The sequence below is a fragment of the Bactrocera oleae genome, chromosome 5 (genome assembly GCF_042242935.1).
Source record: "Bactrocera oleae isolate idBacOlea1 chromosome 5, idBacOlea1, whole genome shotgun sequence".
NCBI classification, from domain to species: Eukaryota; Metazoa; Arthropoda; class Insecta; order Diptera; family Tephritidae; genus Bactrocera; species Bactrocera oleae.
In genome coordinates this window covers 24,723,080-24,750,711 of record NC_091539.1, presented here as the reverse complement: position 1 = coordinate 24,750,711, position 27,632 = coordinate 24,723,080, and the positions used below count along the sequence as shown (strand labels likewise).

At 35.3% G+C, this 27,632-nt stretch overlaps 1 protein-coding gene across 4 annotated transcripts; it reads right to left on the bottom strand.

The window, feature by feature from the left end:
- Window positions 1-502: 502 nt before the first annotated feature.
- Window positions 503-27,217, bottom strand: LOC106624071 (ribonuclease P protein subunit p20). Of its 4 annotated transcripts, none has more exons than XM_036358996.2 (3): window positions 26,907-27,045; window positions 4,189-4,357; window positions 503-1,494 (listed from the first exon to the last, which is right to left on the bottom strand). In XM_036358996.2, exon 3 carries the CDS (start codon window positions 1,376-1,378, stop codon window positions 959-961), a length of 420 nt encoding a protein of 139 aa, XP_036214889.1. In that variant the 5' UTR covers window positions 1,379-1,494; window positions 4,189-4,357; window positions 26,907-27,045; the 3' UTR covers window positions 503-958. The 4 variants fall into 4 exon arrangements, with proteins under 4 accessions (XP_036214889.1, XP_069965653.1, XP_036214890.1 ...); XM_070109552.1 differs by lacking the exon at window positions 26,907-27,045 and adding an exon at window positions 14,211-14,973; XM_036358997.2 differs by lacking the exon at window positions 26,907-27,045 and adding an exon at window positions 6,274-6,487.
- Window positions 27,218-27,632: the final 415 nt, after the last annotated feature.

Below are 27,632 nucleotides of genomic sequence, written 5' to 3'. Positions count from 1 at the left end.
AATTATTTATTTATTTTTCACAAAAAATTTATAATTTACGGTACAGTAGGCCATGGTACCCAGTGTAATCATAGTAACCTGATTTAATAGGTTTTTTTTTAAGCAAAAAGCTTGTCACAAACGCGCTTTTGTACAAACGAGTATAGCTATTTTTATGACCAAAATTCATCTAGTTTTAACTATTATTTATGTTTTTTAAATATATTTACTTATGTTAAAAGAAAATGTAGAAGAATATAATTAAAAAAACACACTGCACATAATAAAAAAACAAAAACTTTGGATAAATTTTAGAATAGCATCCCCCGAATTCGGGGTTAAAATTGGTATGTACGGATAGAGAGGGATTACAGATTAAGAAAATATATACTATTAGTTGCCACTGCCTTATGGTTTTTATGATATTAGAAGTACAAAAATTCATCTATTTAAAGTGCGTGTTTCTTTGATTTATAATAAAATTTACCCCTATATTATACTATACCCACTAAAACTTCACTGATTGGTTTCTACACATTTATTTTATATTAAATGGTGCAAAAATAACTTTAATTCAATATTTAACTTTTGTTCAATTCACAATAGCAAAAGGGTTGCATTCTAACAAATACTCAGTGTTACCTTATCTACAAACAAAGGAACCAAAAGGAACAAAGAAAACAGATGGCCCCAATGGCAGGAAATAAATAACACAGTTTTCGCGGTCCACCAACGGGGTGTCTTCAGTTCATTCGCGTAGAACACCATTTTCTCTTGGTGGCCTTCGGCCGCGCCTCAGAAAGCAAATTACCCTGGTCGGTCAAACACCGGGCTGTGCTCAGTTCTTTCGCGTAGAACTCCTTTTTGCGGTCCTTTGTACAATCATCAAAACTAAATAACTTAGCATCCATATGGGCAGAGTGATAAGATTTTATGTTTATAATTATTTTATAAATATAACTTAAGGTTATAAACTTTATTATGAGTTAGGTATTTGACAAGCTCTTATTGCAACCAACTGAAGTAAAACAAAAATAGGAGAAAAAACCTCACTATATTCAAGGCCAGTTTGCCCAGATAATTTTAAACACAACAAATATTTAAATATTGATATAAGTACCAGGAAGTATGTACTCCACATAACTCTGTGGAGTGCTTTGCGTTTGTTATCGGAATCAAGATACATTCGAATGCCCACAATCACACAAAAATATGAATTAAAAATATCAATACAAAATAAAGGACTAAATGCAGTAAACCAATCGATTACAGAATTTGAGTAAGTTCCAGATATTTTAAATGCGAGGATGATTGTAAATGTAAGCATTCCGCAAAGGTTAACCAATATTTCAAATTCGGTTAGACCGAGCCACCGAACGAGTTCTGACAATTTGAACATAGTTAAGTAGATCGATTTTTATTCAGTTATATGACGTAATAACTTTACATGCACAGCAGAATTATTACGTGTTCTTAACGCAATATCTTCATTCTCGTGTAAAGGATGAGTTTCATCTGAAAAAAAAAACGAAATTGCATATTTATATAAAATATAGGTATATGCCTAGACAGTTGGAAGTCAAGTCATTCGAACGCTTATAATTTTTCATATAATGTGTATATAAATAGCGAACATCTTTGTAAACATCTAAAATATCCTAAAGATTTCAATTCATTTGGATAGTTCACTCAAATTCTTTTATTTTTTTTCTGCAGTTTAAAATTTATAATTAAAAAGTGGGCGCGAACTCACCCCATAATAAGCTTATTGTACATATCTCAAAAACCACTAAAGCTATATCAACCAAACTTGCTGAGGACAAGTCCTCCTAGCTCCTCCTCATACAGTGAAAAATAGGTAAATTAATATAGAATGACTACTATGTAATTGTTATGTTGAAAAAGGCCGATAAGTCACTAACACGCCATAAAAATTAAACTTTTAAGTCGAATCCTATGCCTCAGGAACGACTGAACCGATTTCAAATGTTGAAACTAGGTGCATAACATTATTTTGTTGCACCGTGAAAATGAGTGAAAACGGACTAGAACCACCCCTACTACACTATACTAGATTGGTGAAAATGGATGGAATCGATTCACGAATTACTCAATCCTACATATATTATATTACATGATTATGGTTACTTCAATGGACCCTATGCCAAAAAAATCGGTCAGATTTTAAGTCATCTCAGTAAAATTTCGTCACCAAAATGATTGTAATCCATTCAAGGTTTTGCCGAATAATAAATTGTAAATTCATTTTAAACTATATAATTGATTTAAACAATATGTGAGCATGTTCCCGAATAATTAAAATAAACATACACAGATTAAAATATTTTAAAGTAAAGTTTTATTAATTTAAAATCGAAGAATGCTAATATTGTATATATTGTCGAATAACTTGAACACCTACTGTACATCACGCAGATTGAAAAGATCGTACCATTTCAAAGAAAAAACATTTTTCAATACCACTTTAATAATGTAATATTGTACCGAAGAGTTCCCGTCTTGTCGTACCCATTTGATAAAGCTGCTGCGACTGGCAAGTTGAAATCACTTTTATAATTTAAGCGAAAAGAAGCAGCAGCCATCATCGTAAACTTCGTAAAAGATGGTACAGCTACAGGTGCTAAAGATGGTAGCAGAAACAAGGTCGGGTGTTTTCTCAATCCAGATAATTATAGACAGGTGGTCCGATGTAAAGGTCAGCATTGGTCGCCAGGTGACGCTATTTATTAGAATATCACTAGCTGCTTACTTGTGTAATTAATTTTGGGGTATGTCAAATCGCTATTCCGACAGCTCGATAAATGTCCTCTCGATCTATCTTAAAGAGATGAGTACGGTCATGGGTGTGAGGGACTGAGGTACATGTAGTTGTTAATGTTTTAGTACCCGGAGTGAACGTGCTCGCACGATGGTTTATTTGGAGTAATTACACTAGCCAAAGCTAGAAAAAACTAAGTAGGCAATTTTAGTGCAATTTGCATCGCCGTAAAGCGGCCGCATGGTGCATTGGCAGTATGAACAGATTTAATATGGCTCCATGTATAGCTGGATAGTATATTAGAAGGGAAGAAAAAAAAACACTTATGCCTACCAAACCATTATGCCTATCAAACCATTATGCACATGACAGCAGAAGGATCTGACAGAAAAATTGTGATCTATGGATAGAGACAGAGATAATACCACCCAACGTACAAATTCCAACAAGAAAACTAGAATTACCCTTGGTCGCAAAGTTGAATGAAAAGACTCCATACAAAACCTGCTTCTTAAAAAGCGTCGGCAAACGTGCTCGATTTAAGGTTAATACACAAAGTTCTCAGTGTCCATGGGCAGCTTTCCTTGCATCTTTTTCGCAGAGGGCTTTATAATAAGTAAGTGTGCAAAGCTTAACCAATGCAACTATCGCCAAGAGCGTGACGCCGGAAATAACCTGGCTTATGAATTTCCATCAAAAGGTTTAAGCAAATTCCAACAAACTCCTTAGGAGTAAAGTCTGCCTACTTCTGGCAATATACACCGATCACTGTATACTCTTTTGCAAATTGTCGGTTCTGGAAGGAAGAGGGCAGAACTGACCACAGGTCGCAGTGCATATCTGAATAATGATCTAACTATCTATTTCTTGGACATGGTTCCGGCACCTAAAAATGTTAATATACATATTTATCTGGCAAACTACTAAAACTATATTGATAAGGATTAGTGGAATCATAGCATATACGAAGGTAAATATAGAGCTTCCCACTTGACTTTATATTGCAATTGCATTGTTCAATATGAGATATACCTTAATGATGTTAAGTAATATTTTTTCTCGATAAAAATTCTTTTAGGCATTTTCCAGAATAAATATATACCAGTTTTTCCACGCTGTGAAATTGGTTTATCGCAAGTAAAACACTCAGATGACTGTGATTCGGACTTCGTAATTATATGATCGAGTTATGTTTAACTCATTGTCGCATATCGACGGAAAACCTATATGCTGAGCCCGTGGGCACATACTTATTCATGAACCCTCATTACGTGTTGGACACGCTGCCTTACCGCACGAACTAATTGTCTTTTAAAGGTTAGGTCTAAAATTATATGGAATCAATTTTAAAAGAAACAATGGGAACTTTTCAGTCTGTATGATATATACATAAATATTTATTTTCTTTATACAGTTAAGTTTATACTTACCAATCAACTTGATAGTTGAAGTATGTATGAAGTATGATATTCTCTGACCGGAATTCTTAATAATGTGTAAGGCTAAGTTAAGGCAACGGTTAATAGAACTTCCCATGCAATGGAGATATATAACTTTTTCGCCTGTATTGAAAATATCTGTACAGTACTTTACTTGTGCCTGAAATGAAAGAGTTCAAGTAAAAATTATTGAGGTTGGATCAATTTGTATACAATATAAAGAGATAAATAACACATACACTCGCCAGAAAAAGTCTGCGTACACACTTATATTTTATCTTCTTTTGTTAACAAATCACTATTATATACTAAATTTTTGGGCAATATTAAGTGCTTTATTATTAGTCTATTGCATAACCCCATATCATTTAAAGAAATGAAAATCTGCCACCATAAGCAAATTTTATAGGCGAATTTTCAAAAAAAATTGTAGTTTGGCAGCGGATAAATAGTCTGCGTACAAGTAGTAAAATGGAAATTTCCTACGCAATAACCAAATGTAGAAGTGTCGGAAAGTTATAGTTGTACTTGTTTCGTAAAAGTAGCAATTTTAAAAGATTTTTGTTCTATTCAGTTTTTATTAAATTTAGAATATCGAATCTCGCCTAAAAGAAAAGAAATAAGACGAAAGGTAAATAATGGTTAAACTTTTCAAAGAAGTAAAAAACATACCCTGAAATCGGTTGCAGGAACACATTCTTTCATACAAAGAGTAATAAAATAGATTAATAACATGCCGGCGTTTTTCCATCCCGCGCGTCCAGGGCGGCTAAAAATACTAGCACAGCGTGAAACTCTTAACGATTTGCAAAGTGTGAAACAAAACCTTCGATTCACTGCATCCAAAATCGATCAAAAAATTTTTAGAAATCGCTCTGCACTGACACCATTTGCAAATTTGTCTGGCATGGCGCATGCCTTGGAGATGTTGCCAATGTCTCTCCCTGCCTGCTCTTTCCTCTTTACGGAGCAGCTCTATAATGGTATGCGGGCAAACCGCTATGTACGGTTCTGGTCCTACCATTTTTGTGGAGGTTGCAAAGCGGGTAAACTCGTCAGCCAGTTCATTTCCTGATATACCCCTGTGACCAGACACCCATATGAGGTGCACTCTATTGTGGCTTGATGGACTGTTCAGCCGTTCTATGCACTCCTGCACTAGTAGCGATTTGACCTCAAAAGCCGAGATAGTTTTTCGTGCCGACTGACTATCGCTGAGTATGCAGGTACTCTTATCATATCCGACTTATAGCATATACTTCCGCCTGGAAGATGCTAGGAAAATTTCCCATTAGAATGCAGAGCTTGGTGCGTGGTCCTGCGACCCCTGCGCCACCTTCGCCGTTTTCGAGCCGTCGGTGTACCACTTGATAGTGCTATTCCTTAGCAGTAGGTCCAGCGTGGAATCATTCTATTCCGCCTTACTGCCAAGGGTAACTCTGAACTTCCTAGTGAAACTTACTGCTTTGGTAATGCTGTCCCTTGGAAAGAGGGCTAGTGGCATTTCGTCACTTAGGGCCTTCATCTGCTGGGACGAGATTACCTGCCCTTTGCCAAACCCTTCTGCTGTCATTTGAAGCAGGGTCTGTTTGGCCGTCTGTTCGTTCACTATATGTAACGGTAAACATATAGTCACCAATAACTGCACAAAAACTATTCGGATCATTTAAACAAGTTCTTCTTAATGTATACTTAGCGGTTTATTTATGAAATTGGTAATTGGAAATTGGTTTTGCCCTAAAAATTAATTCAAATAAGCCGAGTAACCATATTTCAAGAAGTATCTGTATCACTAAAACTAGAGCTGCTAGAAAGAAACTGAGATCTAATAGATTTGAAATCAGCGACGTCAAATTAGTAAGAAACAGTTAAGAAACTTCAAAAACAAAAAAAAAAATAATTTTGTTTACCAGTGTTATTGATTTCTATAAGCTTTGAAGTCTAACGGATTATTCCTATAGTGAAAGCTTTAGTGCACTTTACGCAATCTTTTTACTATATCCTATAAAATTTAAAAAACTCCACAAATATAATAAAACAGTAAAATTAAAATTAAATTTAAAATAAATAACTTACAACGACATTTTAGCTAGCACAGTTGGTTTTGATGTATTTTTTTGTGAACTTCTTTTCAAATTTTGCAAGGTTTGCGCGGTTTTGCGCAACAGCTGCGACAGTGATGCTTTTTCGAACTTTCAATTATATGGCCATTAAATTGGGACTTTTATTTAACAATCCATTGATCGAACTCTAGAGTCAGTTACAAGGTAGACGATTTATCGAGAAATCCGTTACAATATTTTCATTATTAGCTTGGTTACGCGCATGCTGTTTAAAATTTTTAAAATAATATACAAGTTATTTAATTTAACAACTTTTTACACTTTATTTAGGTGGTGCATTCGTTAGAATGAATGCTATGGAAATATTTACAATTCGGTAAGAACTTCTAATGTTCTGAAATATAGTCTGCACATAAGCCCACTTGTTTATACGGAATCATAATTTTTGACGTCACGGTTTTCCCGTATTTTAATAAGAATTAACAAGTGCATTATTGAGGAATAAAGTACTCTACCGAACCGTATTATAAGTATAAATTTCTTGATTTCATATTACATTGAGTAAGTGTATCAAAAATGTACTTTTTTCAACTCGTCAGCTCTCAGAGCAGTTTATATAGTAACATGAAAAATTTTATATGTAACTTTATTAAGAGATTAAAAAAGTTTTGTCTTCCCGCTATTGTTCATGCATTGTTTTATAAATAAATCCAAAGTTTATTTCATAAAAATTAAGTGTACAAAGCCAAGATCTCTTAATTTAAACCAGAGGAAAGAAAGTACATTTCAAGGGGAAAAACTATGGCAACTATCTGTAGTATTTTTCAAATTACAAATCAAACGATTACTGATTCTGTATTAGCGGTATAATCTTTCTCTTTTGTTATCTTAATAGCAAATCTCAAATATCTTAACAGCTATAAGTTTTCTTGGGATTCTTAATGTGAAGAACCTCCACTATCCACTGATAACCATTTTATCCCCGAATTCGAAGGATGCTATTCTAAATCCAAGCCCGATGTTTTTTTAATTTAACTTTCATTCTTCTGAGGTTTTTTGTTTTTGATTACTCATGTGAAATATTAATTTCTATATCAGTACAAATAAATAAAATCGGAGTGTCTGTCGTATACTTTTTACAATTGTCTGCCTGTCTGTTTGTTCCGGCTAACCTCTGACACGTCTGTACTAATTTGGGTAGGACTTTCACAGGGGTTATATAATAGGAAGTAACTAAGGTTATTTCTATTATAATTTTTTTTTTCAAAGATTCCTATAATACCGTTAACTTTTTCTTCTGGTTAGATTTAACTAGGGGTTGATTTATCTATGGATATGTTAACTAGCATGTTTATGTGCGAGGGTTTATAATGTTGTTGTTTTAGACCAAAAAAGGCGTACACCAAATATTTTCAGTAAAGCTAATACGATAAATTGCAAATAATAATAATAATTGAGTAATTAAGACACTCTCACAAAATATTGTGAACAAAACACCAGTGTAATTTGTATACGTAATATTAAATTATTAAAATTTTATTTATTAACGCAATTAAATAATAATTATAATTCGTTTGCAAACGCTGTACGAGTGGAAGCACGGATCGAAAACAGGTAACGTTGAACGCTGAAGCCGTGGAATCCCCTTAGGCGCAAAGATGAGCCAAACTGTGCAGGTGGTGTACAGGCGCGATGCTGTCAGAGAACTTAAAACAATGAGAAGGTGCAGGTTCGACAGCGAACAATTTGTAGGAATTTATCAAGGAGTTCACCACAGATGCACGAGAAACAAGTAACATTTGTCGCTTTTATAACAGCGGTGAATCTGTACACATACGCTCTCTTAACATAACCAACCGACGAATATTGAAGAGAATATAATATGTGAGCAAAACTGGGCATATTGATATGCCATTTGAAATATATTCCCTTTTATTGAACTATTATTTATTATTTTTTAAATTATTTTGTTAATTCATTTTTACTTTATTATGAGAAATATTTTATGTTAATTCATTTTTACTTTATTATGAGAAATATATCAAAATACTTTTAAATTATTACTAATAAAGTATTTTGATATATTTCTTAAAATAATTCATTAATTGTACTTGACACCATTATGGAGTCATAAAAGTACAGAATTGTGTTTTGCCGTCGGTATTTCACATTCATGCTTCAATTTTTCTTTTCAAATGCATGTGTAAACATATGTAACAGGACATACATATATTATGGCGTTTACACATTTGTATGTATTTTTATGTAGATATGTACACTCATTACTTCATGTGAAATCTCCGTTGACACATTTTTTGCTTTTATGTCAAAGAGTCAATCTGTCGAAGAACTGACGCGACGACAAAGCGTCACAACATTGTGTTGTTGGTAGAAAATCCGAGATGTACCATACACACTCTTACAAACATACATCGCATATGGGCAAGTGCAAAGTCAATGTGTGTACAAAAAATTCGAACGTACTTACGTAAATTCTTTGACAAATACAGTCAATCCCGGTTAAGTGCCAAAACCAAAGATGCAGATTTTTTGTGCTTTGTAGTACATAAGCGATTGTGGTACTTAAGCGAGTGGTACCAAAACAAATTATTTCTATGTATTTAAAAAAAAATTACCGTTTTCTTTAAAAAATTAAGAAAAAAAACGTGAGATGCAGCAAGACACCGGCAGATAAGAGGGATTGGAGGAGTGATACTTAACCGGGTTTTACTGTATACATAAATCAGAGGAATATTGAATATTTTCTTTAAAAAGTTTCTTGAATTGTAAATCGACAAATTTACTATGTTGTCACTTTTATTCTAAAATATTTTAATACTCATATTTGAGGGGTTGTCATTTTTCCCTTCTGGAGGGAATATCAGAAATTTGTTCAATTTATGATTTTTAGCTTTTGCCATCGTCGCGAGAAGACGCTTGTAGGCAAACGCATGCTCGGGGAGATGTGTAAGGCGTTTGCTTTTATGAATGAAACGACTTAGCTTATTGCTTGGGCGCCAGCGTTCACGAATGAAAATGTTGTTGGTGTGTGATTTACTACAAATTTAGGATTTGTAAATTTGGCTGCCATATTGATTTCTGGTGCTGATGCTATTTGAGACAATTGTTGTTTTTGTACAACAATGTTTGTATTTTTCCTATTGACTGACGTACTTACATTTGTACGCTTAAATGTATGTAGATTTGTGTATGCATTACTAATTTTGCGCGGTCATATGCATATTTGTACATACATACTTACATATAGAGCAGTGCGCTCACATGTATTTATTGATAATTGATAATATATTATATAATATAACATATTGATGTACATACATAAATTATTAATTCTGTAAAAATTGAAATTAGAAAATTATGAAAATAGTAAAAAATCATTTCTTGCATAATCTTTCACATTTTATCAATGTAGCAGTTGTGCAAAAAAATCATATTTTATCAATTTTTCATCATAAAAATCGTTTATATGGCAAAAAATAATCATGCATATGTGAAGAGGCATTTGTATTTCTTGTTTTCTCATTCATTTCATTTCATTTTTCTCTTTATATTGGTAGATACGAATTTTGTCAGAGAACGTTGTTAAAAATTCTCATTTCTGTTAAATAACAGCAAAACTATACAGAAAGTGGTGAACTCCTTGATCTCAAATTTTCAGCCAACCAATCGAGCATCATACAAAATTCAATTTGCACCTTCTCATTGTTTTAAGTTCTCTGATGCTGTGGTGTCTTGTGTGGTGATGTATGAGTGTGGTGGATTATACTAGGGTGCGCCAGTTTTTTCCGAGTAGAGTGATGTGTATGTGTAGGGAAGACTTATCTCATTTAAACATCCTGGGCCCCCTAGGCGAATTTTTTGCCTAGTATTACATGTAGTCGGCGTACTGCTGAAGGAGTAGCCTAGGGCGTGGCATTAAAACTTATTTGGTATGTATTTAGTTGTATTTACGGTAAGCAATTTTACTGACTTTTAAGAGGAGTAGTCATGTTGATCTACTCTCTACTTGAATTTGTTGTTGATTTTACAACACATGGTATTCGCTGTTTTTTTTACATTTAACGGAATTATTAGTAAGGACACAATCTCCAAGGTTTGGCGTTCTTTGGCCTCTTGGTGAGGTCCTTTAAATATTATTTTTTCCATCGGCATCATTGATGATAGCGATTCCACGCCTGGCTCAGGTGTGGCCAGAATGGATGCTCCTTTGACACCTTTGAAGAGGGATCTTGCGAGACTGACATTTGTGATTTTCGCTCACTTTATTGAAGTGAGATTTACAACTTTTACTAGTGTTTCCCATAAACTACCCGTATGATGAGCGCTTAGATAGTTGCGATAAGTGCGTCCTTTGCTTTTTATGTCTGGGTGCGTCATTGTATCACATTGGAAGTATGGTGATCCCTTAACTTTATTTTTGAAGTGTTATATACATAAATATGTAAAATAGAAGTGTCGATTTTTCGACTTTCTTCGAACAATTTTGTTATATGTTATATTATGTGCGTATGTACTAATTTGACAAGTAGTAGCGCGCCATATAGCCCAAGATTTTTGAAACGGGATTTTTGTATCATTATTGACGAAAGCCATCCTGCGGGGTCGAAAAGTTATATATGTATGTGTTTTTAATATTGGGGTTGTCAAAGGAAGTTCTGACTTTATTTTGGCATTTGTCGTACTAGTACGACGTATCGGCCATTATTTGATCGAGTAGTTGTAATTGCTGAGGCTGTAATTGATATGAAGGGGAGTTTTTCTAACTCCCTAAATTTCCTCAATTGTGAATTAACGTATTCTTTAGGGTTTTCGTCAAGTTGAGTTGTTGATGTGGAAACTGGTTCTGTAGCTAGTCCACTTACAATCCAACCAAATATAGTGTTTTGGGTGGTTGCAATTTTTTCAACACCTTCAAGTATTATTTGTGGTATAAGGTCGCTGCCTATTATAATATCTATTTGAGCGGGGGTGTTGCAGTTAGGATCTGCTAGCTTTAGGTGTGAAACCTTTTCCCAATGTTTGCTATTTATATGATAGCTTGAAAGCATATTTGTTAGCTGCGGTAAGACTATAGCTTCTGCTATAATTCTCCTATCCGCTTGGGGGAAATTAGGGTAATGGCTCAGATTTTATTAGGGTTTTGAACTACTCTTCCGCCATTCCTGTATTTTCAAAGTTGGCTTGTTTTGTTGACAGCTGTAGCCTATTTTGTGCCTAGACGCTATAAATGATCGTTGTGATCCTTGGGATTCTTATTAAGGCCCTAAGTTTAAACAGTTCTCCTCGGTGTTGGATGGACACGACTGCTGTGGGTAGTAGTACTCTACTTTGATTTTCGCTGTGTAGCGTTTGGGTTTTTAATGCCTTTGAGCAGCATCGTGCTTCTTGGCAATTTTCGGGATTTCGCACTTCGGAATTTGCAGTTGAAACTAAACCCCTGGTTCTTTTTGTACTAATGTATGCGTTCTTTTGGGGTGAGCTGGGAAATGTGCTGTAGTGAAGCATTGTGTGATGTCTTTTTCGACAGTAGATGCAATTGAATTTGCTTTTGCAATTTTTATGCGTATGCATATGTGACAAGCAATTTGTACATAATCTTTTTGATCTTACAAAATTGTTTCTTTCGTGAATTTTCAATTTTTTAAATATCTCGCAAGATTGTAGCTTATGCCCTCTTGTGCATAGTTCGCATGACGAATGTTTATTCTGCTCGGATGTGAACGATTGCGTTTTGCAAAAGCTTCTGTTTAATTTGTTTTTGCTACTAGCTTGGGGTCTATTGAAGGTCGTGTTAAACAATGTTTGTTTTAATTAGTTTTTTATCTACCCTTTCAGCGATTTCGTACTGGGTAGTTAGAAAGTCATTTATTTGGTGCCACGTGGGGCATTTTTTTCGTGATGAGAGCGATTGCTCCAATAAAAGTAACGATTTTTCTGGTAATGCGGCAGTGCATATGTTTACCAGTATAGGGTCCCAGCTGCCTGTGGGAATATTTTGTGTCGATAAAACCGACAAACAGTTTGAAACAGTGGATTGTAGTCTTATAAACTCTTCACTGGTTTCTTTTTGAATTTTAGGCAAGTTTATTAGTGTCGTTACTACTATTAGCCAAATTGAAATTTTCGTCATTAAGTGCGAACTGTTTGACTATTACGCCTGCTTGACCTTCTGTTTTGTATCGGAGGTGATATAATTTTTGCGCTTTTGATAATTTTGGATGGTTTATGTAAACGGCTGTAAACATGTCCCGGAATGTTTCTGTGTCACATGCGGGCACCTCGAGGTGTATGCCTGAACTTGCCTCTTGATTTTGTACTTGTGGCAGCTCTACTCTCGGATGTAGAGTAGGTGCAATAGCTTTTATTAGGTTTAACTGATCGGAGATCATAGCTTTTGTAGCTTCGTACTGGTCTAAGCAGTTTTCATAATTGGCGAAAGCCGAGGTTTTAAAATTTTGCGGTAGATCTGATGATTCAGTTTCTACTATGGCGTCATGAGCCGCTTGGAGACGAGTCCATAAATTGTTAAGATTTTGCTTTTTTATTTCTAATAACGATTCTGAGTTGTCTTGAATTGGTGAAGATGAAAACCTAGTGCAGTATCTAATTAACCTGCCACTTTCTGAAATAAATATGGCAACCTGTTTTGAGCGTGTAGCTCCAGGTGTATGTTGTTTATTATCAACATTTATCATTTTATTTATATGTTTAAATAAGTGTCAAAAGGAATTAAAATTTTCGTAGTGTATACTGATTTGAAAAAAGCAATAAAGTTTATTACTCTTTTCGGTAAATAAGTATTTGTTATTTATATTATATTGGTAAAACGTTTATTAATACAGTTTGGTATTTACTTGCAATATTATTATTGTTATTATTAGATATACAATATATGTATATATTTTTTTCATGAAACCGTACTTTTAATTATTAATACTTTTTATGTCCTTATGTTGAAGAATGTAGGTATACCCTAATATGGACTTGTTTGTACGCAGTTAGGTTCTTTTGCTATTGAGAGCTCGTTGAAGAGATCAATGCGCTTTGTACATAAGTACGCACGAATTGTTGATCAATGCGCTTTTTTCTTGTATGCAATCCTGCTTGTTTTTGTTTGCCAAAGAACAAGGGGTATTGCCGGATAATTGCCTATGATGACTTTGAATATACATATGTAAAATTGTATATACCAATATATGTAACATATGTATGTAAGTATGGTGTTGGAAATTTTTTTTTTGTATTTTATTTTTCATAATTTTAATTTTTAATAAATTCGTTTATCATATATTAGTTTTATCGCCGTTTGATAATATTCCAAATTTATGATAAAGATATACCCTACGGTTACAGATATATAATATATATTAATTGCCGTTTGTTTATATAAATGTTAGCAATGTTTAATGTTTATTATGCAGTTTGTTAATGTTTTGTATATACGTATATATGTATAATAGGAATATATGTATGTAGGTATGCATTAAGGCATTAAGTAAACATGCGTTTATGTAAGTTTGAAGTTTTCTTCTTGTTTTGTGTTTATGTAATTGTTTATGTTTTATAATTTTAATATGTACTTGTGCCTTTGCTTACTTAGTTTATGCAATCCTGCTTATTGTTTTTTTTTAACATAAGGGGTATTGCTGGAGAAATGTGCAAGAATATACTTAAATTTGTTTTTTGTGTTTGTTATTGGATAATAATTAGATATTTGATTTTATGTATGTGTCAATATATTATACCAAACTGTTTTCGGTTTTCCCGTAAATTAAACCCGAAAATTTAATCAGTTTGGTAACCGTATAAAATTGTTAAACGGATTTGGTATTACAGGTTTTATTTAGTTATAAATAAGCCTATAGTTTGTACATACATACATATGATACATTTTCGTATAATAAATGTTTAAGGACTAAATATGCTCACTTAGTATTCTCTCCAGGGACTTCTGTACGTCTGTAAAAATATTATGTGTGTATGTTTATGAGCCTCGGCGTATTATACCAATTCCTTTCTTCCTCTTCTTCTGAAGTCTTCCAGCAGTACTGTGTTGTCTGTTGTTTAAACAATTTGAGTTTATGTGTTTATTTTGTTTTTATTTCTGTTTTGAGTTTAAGTGCTTTTAGGTTTCGCGCCCGATTTGTGTTTTAGTTTGTTTTTTTTTTTTTTTTGCTTATACAGTTTTGTATATTTTGCTTTACATGCACTTTGGGTTTGTCTCTTCACCCTTTTTTAACTATGTATGTGTAGTTTCAATATGTAACTATTATTTTGCACTGTTCTTTTGTGTTATTTTTGTTATACCTATATATGCTTGTTAACTTAGCTGTATGTATGTTGTTTGTACCACTATATATTATATATTTTTGGGTCACTGAACTTTATAACCGCACTGTTTATACATATATGTGGATTTTTTTTTTAATCCATAGTGCCGCTCACTATGGCTCGAAGGACAATGAGTAATTAGACACTCTCACCAAAGTATTGTGAACAAAACACCCGTGTAATTTGTATATGTAATATTAAATTAATAAAATTTTATTTATTAACGCAATTAAATAATAATTATAATTCGTTTACAAACGCTGTACAAGTGGAAGCACGGATCGAAAACAGGTAACGTTGAACGCTGAAGCCGTGGAGTCCCCTTAGGCGCAAAGATGAGCCAAACTGGGATTAGATGTAGCGCGTAGGATTATAGTTGTCACAAAAACGAACAAAGGCGTCGTAAGACAACTATTCTACCTACCTGTCCTCTTTTTGTTTGCATGAACTATTTCGTTATTGTATGAATAAATGAACCAAAGTAAAAAAATTTAATCAAAGTTAAGTTTACACTATTTAATAAAAAAACAAATACTTAGAAACGAATTAGTGTTAGTGAATATAAAAGTTAAAAATATAAGTGTAAAATTCATTATAAATCAAAGAAACACGCACTTTAAATAGTTTAACTGTAAATGAATATACATACAATACATATATATTATATATATAAATCTATACATATAACAAGTAAGGAAGGGCTAAGTTCGGATGTAACCGAACATTTTATACTCTCGCAAAGTCAAATAGTATACTCGTTTAAGATTTCTTTGTGGATTGACTGATATTTTCGGTAGAAGGTCAACTATAGGCACTGGGGTCCACATATTTAGTACTTAGGGGCTTAAACAGTCTTGGTTCGATTTAGACAATTTTTGGCCACAAGGTGGCATACTTTAATCGCATTATTCACGCAAAGTTTTATCCCGATACAGTCATTGTTGCGTGATTTGCATAGTGGAAAGTGAAAGAATCAGATGGAATTTAAAATGGTGTTATATGGGAAGTAGGCGTGGTTGTAGTCCGATTTCGCCCTATGACATAGAAATATGAAAAGAACGTTATGCACCGAATTTGGTTGAAATCGGTTAAGCAGATCTCAAGATATGGGTTTTCACCTAAAAGTGGGCTGTGCCACGCCCACTGTCTAATTTTGAACGCGGTTCGTATAAAGTCATCTCATACCATCCCAGAGATAAAAGTTAATGTCTCTGGCGTGTTTAATGCTTGATTTATCGCGCTTTTAGTAGTTTTTAACAGTACCGTTATATGGGGAGTGGGTGGAGTTGCCACCCGATTTCAACTATTTTCACACCGTCAATAGAAGTTGCTTCCAGTGAATTTTGTTATTATAGCATTAGCGGTTTAGGAGATATGCACATTAAACCTATTAGAGGCTCCCGCCCCACGCCCACTTAAAAAACTGCAGATGCCCCTCCCTAATGTGATCCTGTGTACCAAATAACAGTCTTGTATCTTATTTCGGAGCTTAGTTATGGCAATTTATTTGTTTTTGATTAATGGCGTTTTGTGGGCGTGGCAGTGGTCCGATTACGCCCATCTTCAATACCAACCGTCTCACGGTACCAAGAAACATGTCTACCAAGTTTTATAAAGATATCTCAGTTTTTACTCAAGTTAGAGCTTGCACGGACGGACGGACAGACAGTCACCCGGATTTCAACTCGTCTCTTCATCTTGATCATTTATATATATATAACCCTATATCTAACTCGATTAGTTTTAGGTGATACAAACAACCGTTAGGTGAACAAAACTATTATACTCTGTAGCAACAGGTTGCGAGAGTATAAAAACAATCGTGTTAGTTACACTATTTATAATTAGAGAACGGTTTAACTGATTTGGCTGAAAATTGGTGGGGAGATATTTTATAAACAGAGGACATAGGATACTTTGTATTTCTTTATGTTTAAAGCTAATACAATTCATATATACAAAATTATATTTCAAATCATAAGCATGTGTTCAAAATTCATGAAAGAATAATTTGCATATTTTATTACTTAACAAAAAATAATAATAACACATAGATACTGCTAGAATACATTAATTTTTCAATACATACATATGTATATGGATTATACTGATCGTTGCTACTGAACAAAGCGGTGTTTTTTTGACGAAATTAGTTTTGAGATACAACAGTTGTTGCCAGGCTATCAGATGTATTTTAAATAATTCGCTACTGTTGTTGATAAAATTGAAAACGTATATTATCTAAAATTTCGGAATTACGTCACATAATCTTGGGTTAAAATTGTTGAACTAATATTATTCAGCGTAATTTCACTCCACCTAAATTATGTAGCGGTACACGCTAAAAACCATTTTGACTTGAAAATTTAATGGAGAAATGGTCCTCTTGCCACGTTTTTCAATGGTACTGTCAGATGTACAATACGATACGAAAGAGCTGAATTAAATTGAATTTGAAAATGTTTATAATTAAAATTATAAATACTATTATTGTTAAAAATTAAGAATCATCACCCTATTGTGCATTCGTCACAGATAATGATTGGCCATTGCTGAGTTTTTTGCAATATTACATGTTGGTTCTTCAATATTTTGAAGATTTAACGACAATTTTAATGCTGAATGAGCCGTATGGTATCTTTCTAACAATGTGACTGCTATTCAAGAAGCAACTGCAATCGCAATGTTGGATCTCGCACGAACAGTGGGTAAAAGTACTGACATGAAAAATGTTTTACCAGTTTCACCAGGGGCATCAAGAATATATAAACCACCATTTCCATCATCAATTTCCTTCATTAATGTATCACAAACTTTCTTTTGTTGGGAATACAACAGGTGTATATTCCTTTGAACTACTAAATCTAATTATTGGTGATCATATTCACGTTCTAGTTCCAATTCTCGTTTAAATGCGTCATTCATTTCACGATTTGGCCCTGCCAATCTTAACCTGACTAATACAACTACCGCACATGAGGTAACAGATGACTTCGATGAAATGATGATATCAAACAATGTGCGTATCTGACTTGGAGATGCAGAGATAATGGCTTCAACGAGTGTCCCCTCAATGGGTATCGTTTTCTAGTAAATTGAGTTCTTCACATGCAGCACCATATTTTGGGAATATTATTCCATTAATAGTCCGTTGTGTTTCAAATGACGTTGGAACATTCGTCATTCTTTGGATGAACTGTATACATACGACCATAGAGCATCAGCATTCCAAATGTAGTATCGTGGCATCTCCGAGCAAAGCAAAGCTCGTGGAAACGTATCGCTTTGGCAGATCGCAAAAAAACTGGTCAATGTTGTCGCTGGAAGTGTTTCAGCACGTTGAACAACATTCGAAGAAGTAAAACACACTCGTTAGCCATTCTCCAGATACCCCAACTAATGTACAATTGTAGGACGACGTATGCGAATATATGCAAAATCATTCATTACAATTGAAGTAACGACCAACTTGATAGCGCACAATTTCCTCGTTGGTATTCGAGGATTTTATGCCAAAAACAGCCATAATGCTGCCTTTCGTACCATTTTATGACATATTTGCAAATGCATTTTATGGACTTTACTGAATAGCAATACTCAACATTGCGATGTGGCTTGAACGTTTTGGAAATAAGTGGCGAATATGGAACAATTCAACTGTTGTCAACAACGATATGTTTTCATCGGGAATCTCGGCGCATATGATATAATCTATTTGGTTTGGTTAAATTCTTTCTACTAACCAAATAATGTGTGCGTGCGGCAGGTCTCGTTTTTACAATTCAATACATCCAGCATCGAGTATCTCCAAAGGCGCGTTGTTTAACAATATGGTTCATCAGGGGCAGACTTTGAAACACGTGCTGGATTATAGGTAAACTGGACGACCGTAATTACAAACATACGTCATTGCATTTTGCGCATATTCTTGCATATGACATGACATACCTATGTACGTTGCAGGCTGAATAGTCAATCGATCAATATTAGCTGCAGTTTCTTTGGTACGAATTGCATGAAAGTTAAACGCTCTATTTCTAGCTTGGCGTACATGTCGTCAAACAATGTAAAATGTGCGTTCGTGAGTTCAAGATGGTCGTTTATCTGCATGATGTTCATGTAGTAGTTGCTGCAAATCGTAAAGAATTCCTGTTTTCATTGCTGTATTGTTCTTTTAACGTCAATCAAGTTGTTTTTCCATGTTGGCCTTGAAGTACATATATTGGTAAAAATTTATGCTGTCTATATTCTATAGGTTGTAATGATCCAATTCGATGGTGAATCTGTCCGTGTATCTCCAAAATATAAAAACTACTATTACTGATTTATAAACACTTTTTTTAGACTTTCCAAACATAATACTTACGAATAAGTATAGTCAGTTAGTCTGCTACTATATTGTATGTCAGTACAAAAATAAATATATAAATGCCTTGATTGTTGGATTAAATCCTCATTTTTGTGTTTGCAAGAAAATTACGTAGCCCAGGTGATTCGACACAAATCAATTAATGCAATATCTCAAGTAGCGGAGTCAATAATGGCAATTTTCCCTTCCCACTAAGTTAGCACAATCCGGCCGTTTTTCCGGAAAACTTCAATGCGCCACAATATTCGCAAACAACGTCCATTGGTTTTATGCAAACGCTAGGCTGCAAGCAATAATCAAGGCTGTAATCGTTTCTAAAAGCTACGCGAATCAAATCAGCACTTGATAGAGCCCTTCTTGTAGTAAATCATCTACTTGTTGATCTCTGTTGTTCGCTAGACGAGTTCGCATTGCCAACCGTTTCACAGGCTGCCTAAATTTGATCTTGCGGTTGAGAAGCACGAAGTCGAGCCATAGACCTTTCATTCGCAATATTTCGTATCCTTTTTGCATTACGGCATTGTCGGGAAAGATTCGCTCGTCTTTGTCGCGGCATTGTAATGATGATTATGTCCCGTTCCGAAGAAATTTTAAATTATTGTACTCTTGCAGCTGTGTTATTTTATTTTTTGAAGTAATAAAATATTGAACTGATTCATACCTGAATTTTGAACACAAGTTTATTTGATATATACATTTTTATTTATGCATTGTATTGACTTTTATAATAAAAAGATAAAAAGTATCCTACGAGAGTCCCCTGGTTCTAAGCTGCTTCTTCACTAAATTCCAGCAAAATTGGTTCAGTCGTTCTTCAATTATAAATAGTGTAACTAACACAAGTTTCTTTTATATATGTGTATAGATACACAGTAGTGGTCAATAAAATGATACCACGGTTGAAAACTTTGTATTGCTGTATTTCAAGTACTTTTTTTTTGCCCGACAGGATTACGGCTGTTCTGAAAGCTCGAGGAGGGCATACAAAATACTAACTTTTATTAAAACATTTATTTTTAGTTATAAAACCTATCTTTGTCAGAACAACGAAAAAATTCACTAAATTCAAAGAAGATTATATTTAATGATACTTATACGCCAGCGAGCCACAGTTTTTTTTCTTCTAATTAGCACTTACATTAGGATAAAGACTTTAAAAATTAAAATTTTGTATGCAACAATACCTTCTTTTCAAAACACTGTTAAGTAAGAGAAATAAAAAGTCAAATATTCGGGAATTTGATTTGCATTTCAAAATTTCATGGGTGGTACCATTTCATTGACCACTACTGTATATATGTACAAGCACATATCCATATAAACGATTTTCCAATAAGAGGTATATGATGATTAAAAATAAACAATAATTGTTAAGGGAATTCAAATGTTTTTTTGAGTGGGAAGGAATTCGATGAACCTAAGTAGGAGTATTTTTTCCATTAAATCAAGTAGTATGTCATGAATAGGACGTTCAATATTGACTTCCAAAGCATAAAGCAATGACTTCAAATAACCTTACAAGAAGTAGTCTAATGGGGTTAAATCACAACTTCTTTGAAACCATTAAATGTCACAATTACTTGAAATCATCGAATCTCCAAACTTTTGTCGCAAAAATTAGTTTTTGCACGAGCAGTGAGGCACGTAGCCCCGTCTTGTTGAAACCAGATGTTGTCAAGATCAACTTCTTCCAATTGCCAATCTATACTGCTCTCCATTGACAATAACGGTATCACCGTTAGGTGAACGTAATTGTTGTTCATGATTAATTTTTGCATTTTCTTCGCACCATAATCGATAGTTAATTTACCGCACCTCTCAGATGAAAGTGAGCCTCATCGGAGAAGAGGATTTTCTTAAAAAACTCGTTACCGTTTTCAAGTTGTTCTAAGACAAAATCAGAAAATTCTCGACGTTCACGGTGGTCCAATAGCTTCAGTTCTTAGGTTAGAACAATTTTTAACGGATGCAAGCTTAAACCCTTTCTAAAAATCACATAGTTTTGGTTTGAGACAGTCCCAATTCTTGAGAATGTTTTGGAATCGACAAATTGCGTTCTCCAGCAACACTTGCCTGAACACCAAAAATATTTTCATTACTTCGAGCGGTTATTTGTCTTATTGGGACTTGAACATTATGTAAAGATAATGTACGCTCGAAATGTTCAACAATTCAACGAATAGCGAGCACAGGTGGACGATTATTACGACCATAAAATAGCAAAAGCACACAAAAAGTTGCAATTGAAGAACAATTAAACTACAGATCGTGCAATTAAAAATAGTCGAAACGACACTTAGAAATTATATGATCCCTTTAGAAAACCCGAAATATATACACATCAATCTATATATACACATATCAATATATATATATATATATATGGGGCCGTCCATATATTACGTCATTCTAAATTAGGGGGTGGGGGGGGTGTTGGTCTGCGGATGACGGTAACTGATAAATAGGGGGGGGTGTTTCGAAATTGACGTCATTCTTATTTATTTATTTATAGTTTATTTTTCACGTACAAAAAGATTATTTCTAAAAAGAAATTTCTTCCAGCACACCTAGTAAAATACTAGCTGCCCGCCCCGGCTTCGCCCGTGGTACTTACATGTATTATACATATAAACTTTCTTTAAGAATCAGTCTATCTATTTTAAAAAACCGCATCAAAATCCGTTGCGTAGTTTTAAAGATCTAAGCATACTAATAAACACAATACTTAAATAATAACTACAACATTACATAATTAATAAAAGTACATATTAATACTATACTTATACTTAAATACATGTCTCATACTAAGGAAAGATAATGTTCTTGTGATATTTATGGTATTAATTATTGAACTCATTATTTATTTATTTATTACAAGGTCAAGGCATGTCTACATTATTTTTTTAAACCATAAATAACATCGTACCTATGAAAATAGTTTGTATGCGACACTGTATTTATTAAATGAAGATTGGCGGCGACTCGGAGAATAAAAGAAATCGGCGCTGTTTAAACAAAGTCGGCTTCCTTTGTCTTTGGCGCGCACCGCCACCGCTGCGGACCTGCGGCCTGCGCTCACTGTCAATCTGAGTACGAACGTGAACGATGCAACACGTTTATCCGCTCAGATTTTTCCATCACGCGTTTAACGCAAATTCGTTAAATAACAAAATCAGAAAACTATTTTCACTGCTATTTATTACTATAGTCGATCCGCGATGGTTATTGACTTACAAAAAGTGCACCAGCGATTGTTTTCTGCTGTGAAGAGACGATATTTTGATAAAACCCCTCAAGCCGCACAAAAGCGAAGCGATGAAATATAGCGTAAACTGAAGAGTGAATTTGACCCAAAGAAATTATATCAATGATTATTGCCAAAGTATAATAATAAAAGGTGATTCTATAACCAAGTGTTTTAATCATTTAATACCCTATTTTTCTCAAATCTGCAATGTTTTATTTTGTCAAACTAGTAATGACGTCAATTTTGGGAGAAGGGGGAGGTCATTAAGAAATGACGATAGGATGATTATAGGGGGGGGTCTAAAATCTGAAAAAATCAATGACGTAATTTATGGACGGCCCCTATATATATATATACATATCTATACATATCAATATATACATATACAGCTGTGTTCACAAAAATAGCAGTGCGAGAAATGCAATCAAGTAATGTTATTTTTTTTCAAGTTCCGTTACGTTTATTCCAACGTCTACGCATTGTTGTTGTAGAATGGAATGTGTATATGGAAGAAACGAAAAAATCCCGTTAGATTTGCGATATTTAAGTAAATGAACAACTCTTTTTGCTAGAATCACCAGTCTTTGGCTGTTCATTAAAATAGCAGTGCGTATTATGATAAGCCAAAAAAATTTTGTTAAGACGTTTAATTGATAAAAAGTAAGTGGTTTTGTGTTAGTGAATATTATTAACATTAGAAAACACTAAAATAAATTTATATTTTTTAACTTAGTGGGAACGGCCAAACATTGTACTCCTGAAAAAAGAAATATTATAGTGCAACTAAGAAACCTGTGAAAAACATATAAAGACATCCAAGAAATATGTGGATGTTCTGCTAAAATGATTCATAATGGTTTAAACTTTGAAGAAATGCCCGAAAGTCGTGGTATCCAACGTAAAACCACGCCTCATGAGGACCGATCTATTGTGCGATATAGCAGGGCGCAGCCTTGTGCATCGTCCAGCAAGATAAAAAATGACTTAAGTTTGAATGTTAGTGGCGTTACTATTCGGCGACGTCTTAAAGAACAAACTCTCAAAGCGTGCCATCTACGAAAAGTTCCACTGTTAGCCACCAGACATGTCAAAGCACGTTTGGAGTTCGCCAAAAGTCACCTTAACTGGCGAAATATTTTATGGAGTGCGAAAGTAAAATTGTGTTATTTGGTGGAAAGGGCTCCAGACAATATGTCAAACGTCCAATTCCCACAACAGCCGGTTCTGCGGTACCGGAATTGACCCGGATTTTATCCGGCCAAGGGCTGTTATTTCGGCGATCTAACCCTGTTTGGATCGGTGAGTTTTAGATTAAGTTTGTCGTCATTGGAGCAACACCTAGCAGCAGGGTTGCTCCGTATCCTCCTAGCCCGTGCTGGCATCGAGTCCAACCCGGGCCCCGAGGAATTTTACTGCTGCGTTTGCGCTAAAAGACTCCATCCAAACTCCACCTCGGTTAGGTGCAATACATGCAATGGATGGAGCCATCTTAAGACCTGTTCAGGCCTTAAGACACATAGGGAGTGGACCACAAGTTACGTGGCCCCATGCTGTCAACGCAATAATGCAACATCTGCCTCAACGGCTGTGCAACCTGCACTATGTTGGCGCACTGCGCTGACACTCCAGTCGAGTGGCCAAGATAGGACCTCCACGGCCCTAAGGAGCTTACACAGACAGCATAACTCCCAGCTCCAATCCTCGTGCGAGAACCACCCAGCAACTCCTGGTTCCTCGCACAGTCATGGAATGTCACATCAGTCAAGTGCAATTCTTGCACTGGCTGATGTCGCTTTCTGTCGTGTTCTGGTCTGCGCACCACACGAGAGTGGAGTGCGTCGTACGTTGCCCCATGCTGTAGGAGTCTGCCCCCACGACTGGAAACCCGCGACAAACGCGACTCTTACAATTCAACTGCAACGGACTCCAGAGTAAGATCGAGGAGATAGTTGCATTCATGAGCCGGGAGCGCGTAACGATAGCTGCGGTCCAAGATACCAAGCTAAACAGCCGCTCAGATCTTCTAAGTTGTGCAGGTTTCAACGTTTTACGTAAGGATCGCGAGCGAGATAATGGTGGAGGCCTAGCCTTCATATTGCACAACACCGTGCAGTATCGTCTTATCGATGTTGACATCGACCGTAGGGACACTACCCTAGAATGTCAGGATATAGCTGTATGGTCAGGCGAAGTCGAGCTCGAAATACAATATTAAACATATACATCCCCCCAGTTACATGTTGCCCAACAGGATATCACCCGAACATAGATGCGCTACTTCGTGGTGAAAACCCTTTGGTGCTAGGCGACTTTAACGCGCATCACGATCTTTGGCATTCCGGCCTGTCAAAAGATCGTAGGGGATGGAGCTGGCGGAACAGATAGACGATTCGACTTTCTGCAGAATGAATGACGAAGCCCCCACCAGAATTATGGGCACCTGTAATAGCTCGCCAGATATTACCATCGCTAGCGGTGGTCTGATAAATAGTATAACCTGGCGACCTATGCTAACTCTCGCATCAGACCATCTGCCCATAATTATCTCGATCGAGAAACCTCCTGACTTTATTTCTGTGGACAACCGCACTTATGTTAACTTTAACAAAGCTAACTAGGTCGGCTTCACAGAATTTACTGAGAGCACCTTCAACGCACTATCCATTCCTACGGATGTCATCGTCGGCGAGCGTCAATTCCGCAAGGTGATCGCTGCTGCTACTGCTCGCTTCATACCGGCTGGAAGAATCGCGGAACTCCGCCCTAATTTCCCAGCCGAAGCTGCTGTATTAGCAAACGAGCGCGACACCTTACGCCATGCCGATCGCTGTGATCCCCGAATAAGGGATCTCAATTTGGAGATTCGGCAAATGGTAAATCATCATAAGCGGACAAAATGGATAGAGCACCTGAAGTCCTGCAACCTCTCCACCCGTGTGAGTAAGCTTTGGACTACTGTCAAGGCCCTGTCAAATCCGAGAAGACATGACGATCGGGTTGAAATTCAATTCGACGGCCATGCCTCCTCGGACCCGAAGAAGTGCGCGAGCTACTTTAGCCGGCAGTTTATACTGCACCCTTCGACCGACAAGGCCAAACGATGTGTTACCCGACGGCTGCGCAAAATGCCAAAAGACTGCGCACCACTTACTTTCACCGATGGGGAGGTTCAGAGTGTCATCAAAAAGGCGAAATCGTCTAAATCCATTGGCCCTGATGGAATAAGCATGCTGATGTTAAAACACCTTGGCCCAACGGGAGCAAACTACCTCACCAAGGTCCTCAACCTGTCGATATCCACTCTTCAAATACCCGATGTGTGGAAAGTCGGAAGAGTGGTCCCACTACTGAAACCTGGGAAACCCGCCAACAAAGGGGAGTCTTATCGCCCGATAACTCTTCTTTCCGCAGTAGTGAAGACACTTGAGGCCTTGTTACTCCCGTCATTCACTCACCACCTGAGCCCAGCAGATCATCAGCATGGCTTCCGTAAAGTGCACAGTACCACCACAGCACTTAGCGTCATAAACGCCCAGATAGTTCATGGCCTCAACCAGAAGCCACCCTGCGAGAGGACGATTCTCGTAGCGTTGGACTTGTCAAAAGCTCTTGACACAGTCAATCACACAACGCTACTTGAGGACCTAGAACAATCAACGCTCCCTCCAGCGCTGAAGCCGTGGACTATGAACTACCTGAGCGGTCGGCATTCATCCGTACTTTTTAATAAGTTTGCGTTTTTTGTTAATGGAGACATATATATATAATATATGAAATAATTGAAAATATATATATATATATATACATATCAAAAATATATATATATACGTATCAAAATATGTATATATATATATATACATATCAATATATATATATACGTATTAAAATATGTATATATATATATATACATATCAATATATATATATACGTATCAAAATATGTATATATATATATATATACACATATCAATATATATATAAATATATATACGTATCAATATATATATATATATATATATACATTACAATATATATATATATATAGATACAAGGGGCATACAAGTTTCTTCCGAAATTCGTTTCTTTTTCAATAATACTTTTTGTTTTCTTTTTGAATTAAAATCAAAAGAAAAAACCCTTTGAACATATTCTTTCGCGTTGTAACTACTTTCTGCACTGGCGAACTAAGGACATCCCGGTATTGGACAGTCCAGGGTTATTTTTTTGAAGTGCGACAGAAGGCCGCCAGTGCAGTATTCGGCCATATCATCAGATTTCTGGAATTGTGTTTTTGACATTTACAACCCTTTTGTTATTGTCAAAATTAATAGAATTGCAGAATAATTTAAATATTGACATAGTTTTTTTTTGCACCATATTATATAAAATAAATGTCTAGAAACGAACTAGTGAAGTGTTAGTATATATAAATGTGAAAAATATAAGTGCATAATTCATTTTAAATCGAAAGAATACGTATATTCTTGATCTGGAGGACCTCCTCTATCCACCCATTACTATTTTATCCTCCGATTCCTGGGACGGTATTCTAGAGCCGTCCCTTTCTGTATTTGGGGTATTATCTGCTTTTATATATCTAGGACGATATTCTAAAGTTTTCCCAAATCAGTTTTGATTTGTCCCCCCTCTTCGTTGGGAGACCTAATATATACATTTACCCAAATATCTCGAAAACTGTAAGTTTCCGGCGGCGATAATTATATGTGGAGAATCTCCTCTATCCAATCATACCAATTTGACCCCCGACTATATTCTTAGGAGCGCAAAATAGATATTTAGTATCACTAACCTCGAAACTTGATTTCGATGTAACGTAAACATCACGTTCACTTTTAAATTGTTTTTTAGAAACTTTTTTTGTTTGATTACATCTGCTATTTCCCATGGTATTTAGTACAATCTCTAAACAATAAGTAACATCGATTGTTATGAATTTTCAGTTATCATGATAACAAGATAGACAATCCGCTTAACTAGCGTTTCCACTTCGCGAGTTTTTTTTTAAGATTGTATTTTCAATTCTGCAAGCCTACAAGTGCTAAACGCATAGACGGAGACAAGCACAAGAATTTAGACAAACCCACGTCTTCACGGCAGCAGGCTTGCAATTGCCTGTTCATAAATTAAAACTATTACTAATATTGAAGACGACAATGGGCAGCTGTAGTGTCGCCACTAATATGTGACATGTAACATAGGTCAAAGCTCTAACAAATCGTATGTTATATTACCAAAAGAAGCATAAAATAGCGCTTATGTATAATTTGCAATAACAATTGATAATTTAAAACAATAAATCGACCTATTTACTTACTTTTTAGGACAAAATATTTCACTTTGAACAAAAAATTTAAATTGTACGTTGTTTTAGTACGGCAACAACG

Bases quoted from the DNA above. Each gene is read 5' to 3' on its own strand.
- LOC106624071 (XM_036358996.2), bottom strand. From the start codon at position 1,378: ATGTTCAAATTGTCAGAACTCGTTCGGTGGCTCGGTCTAACCGAATTT.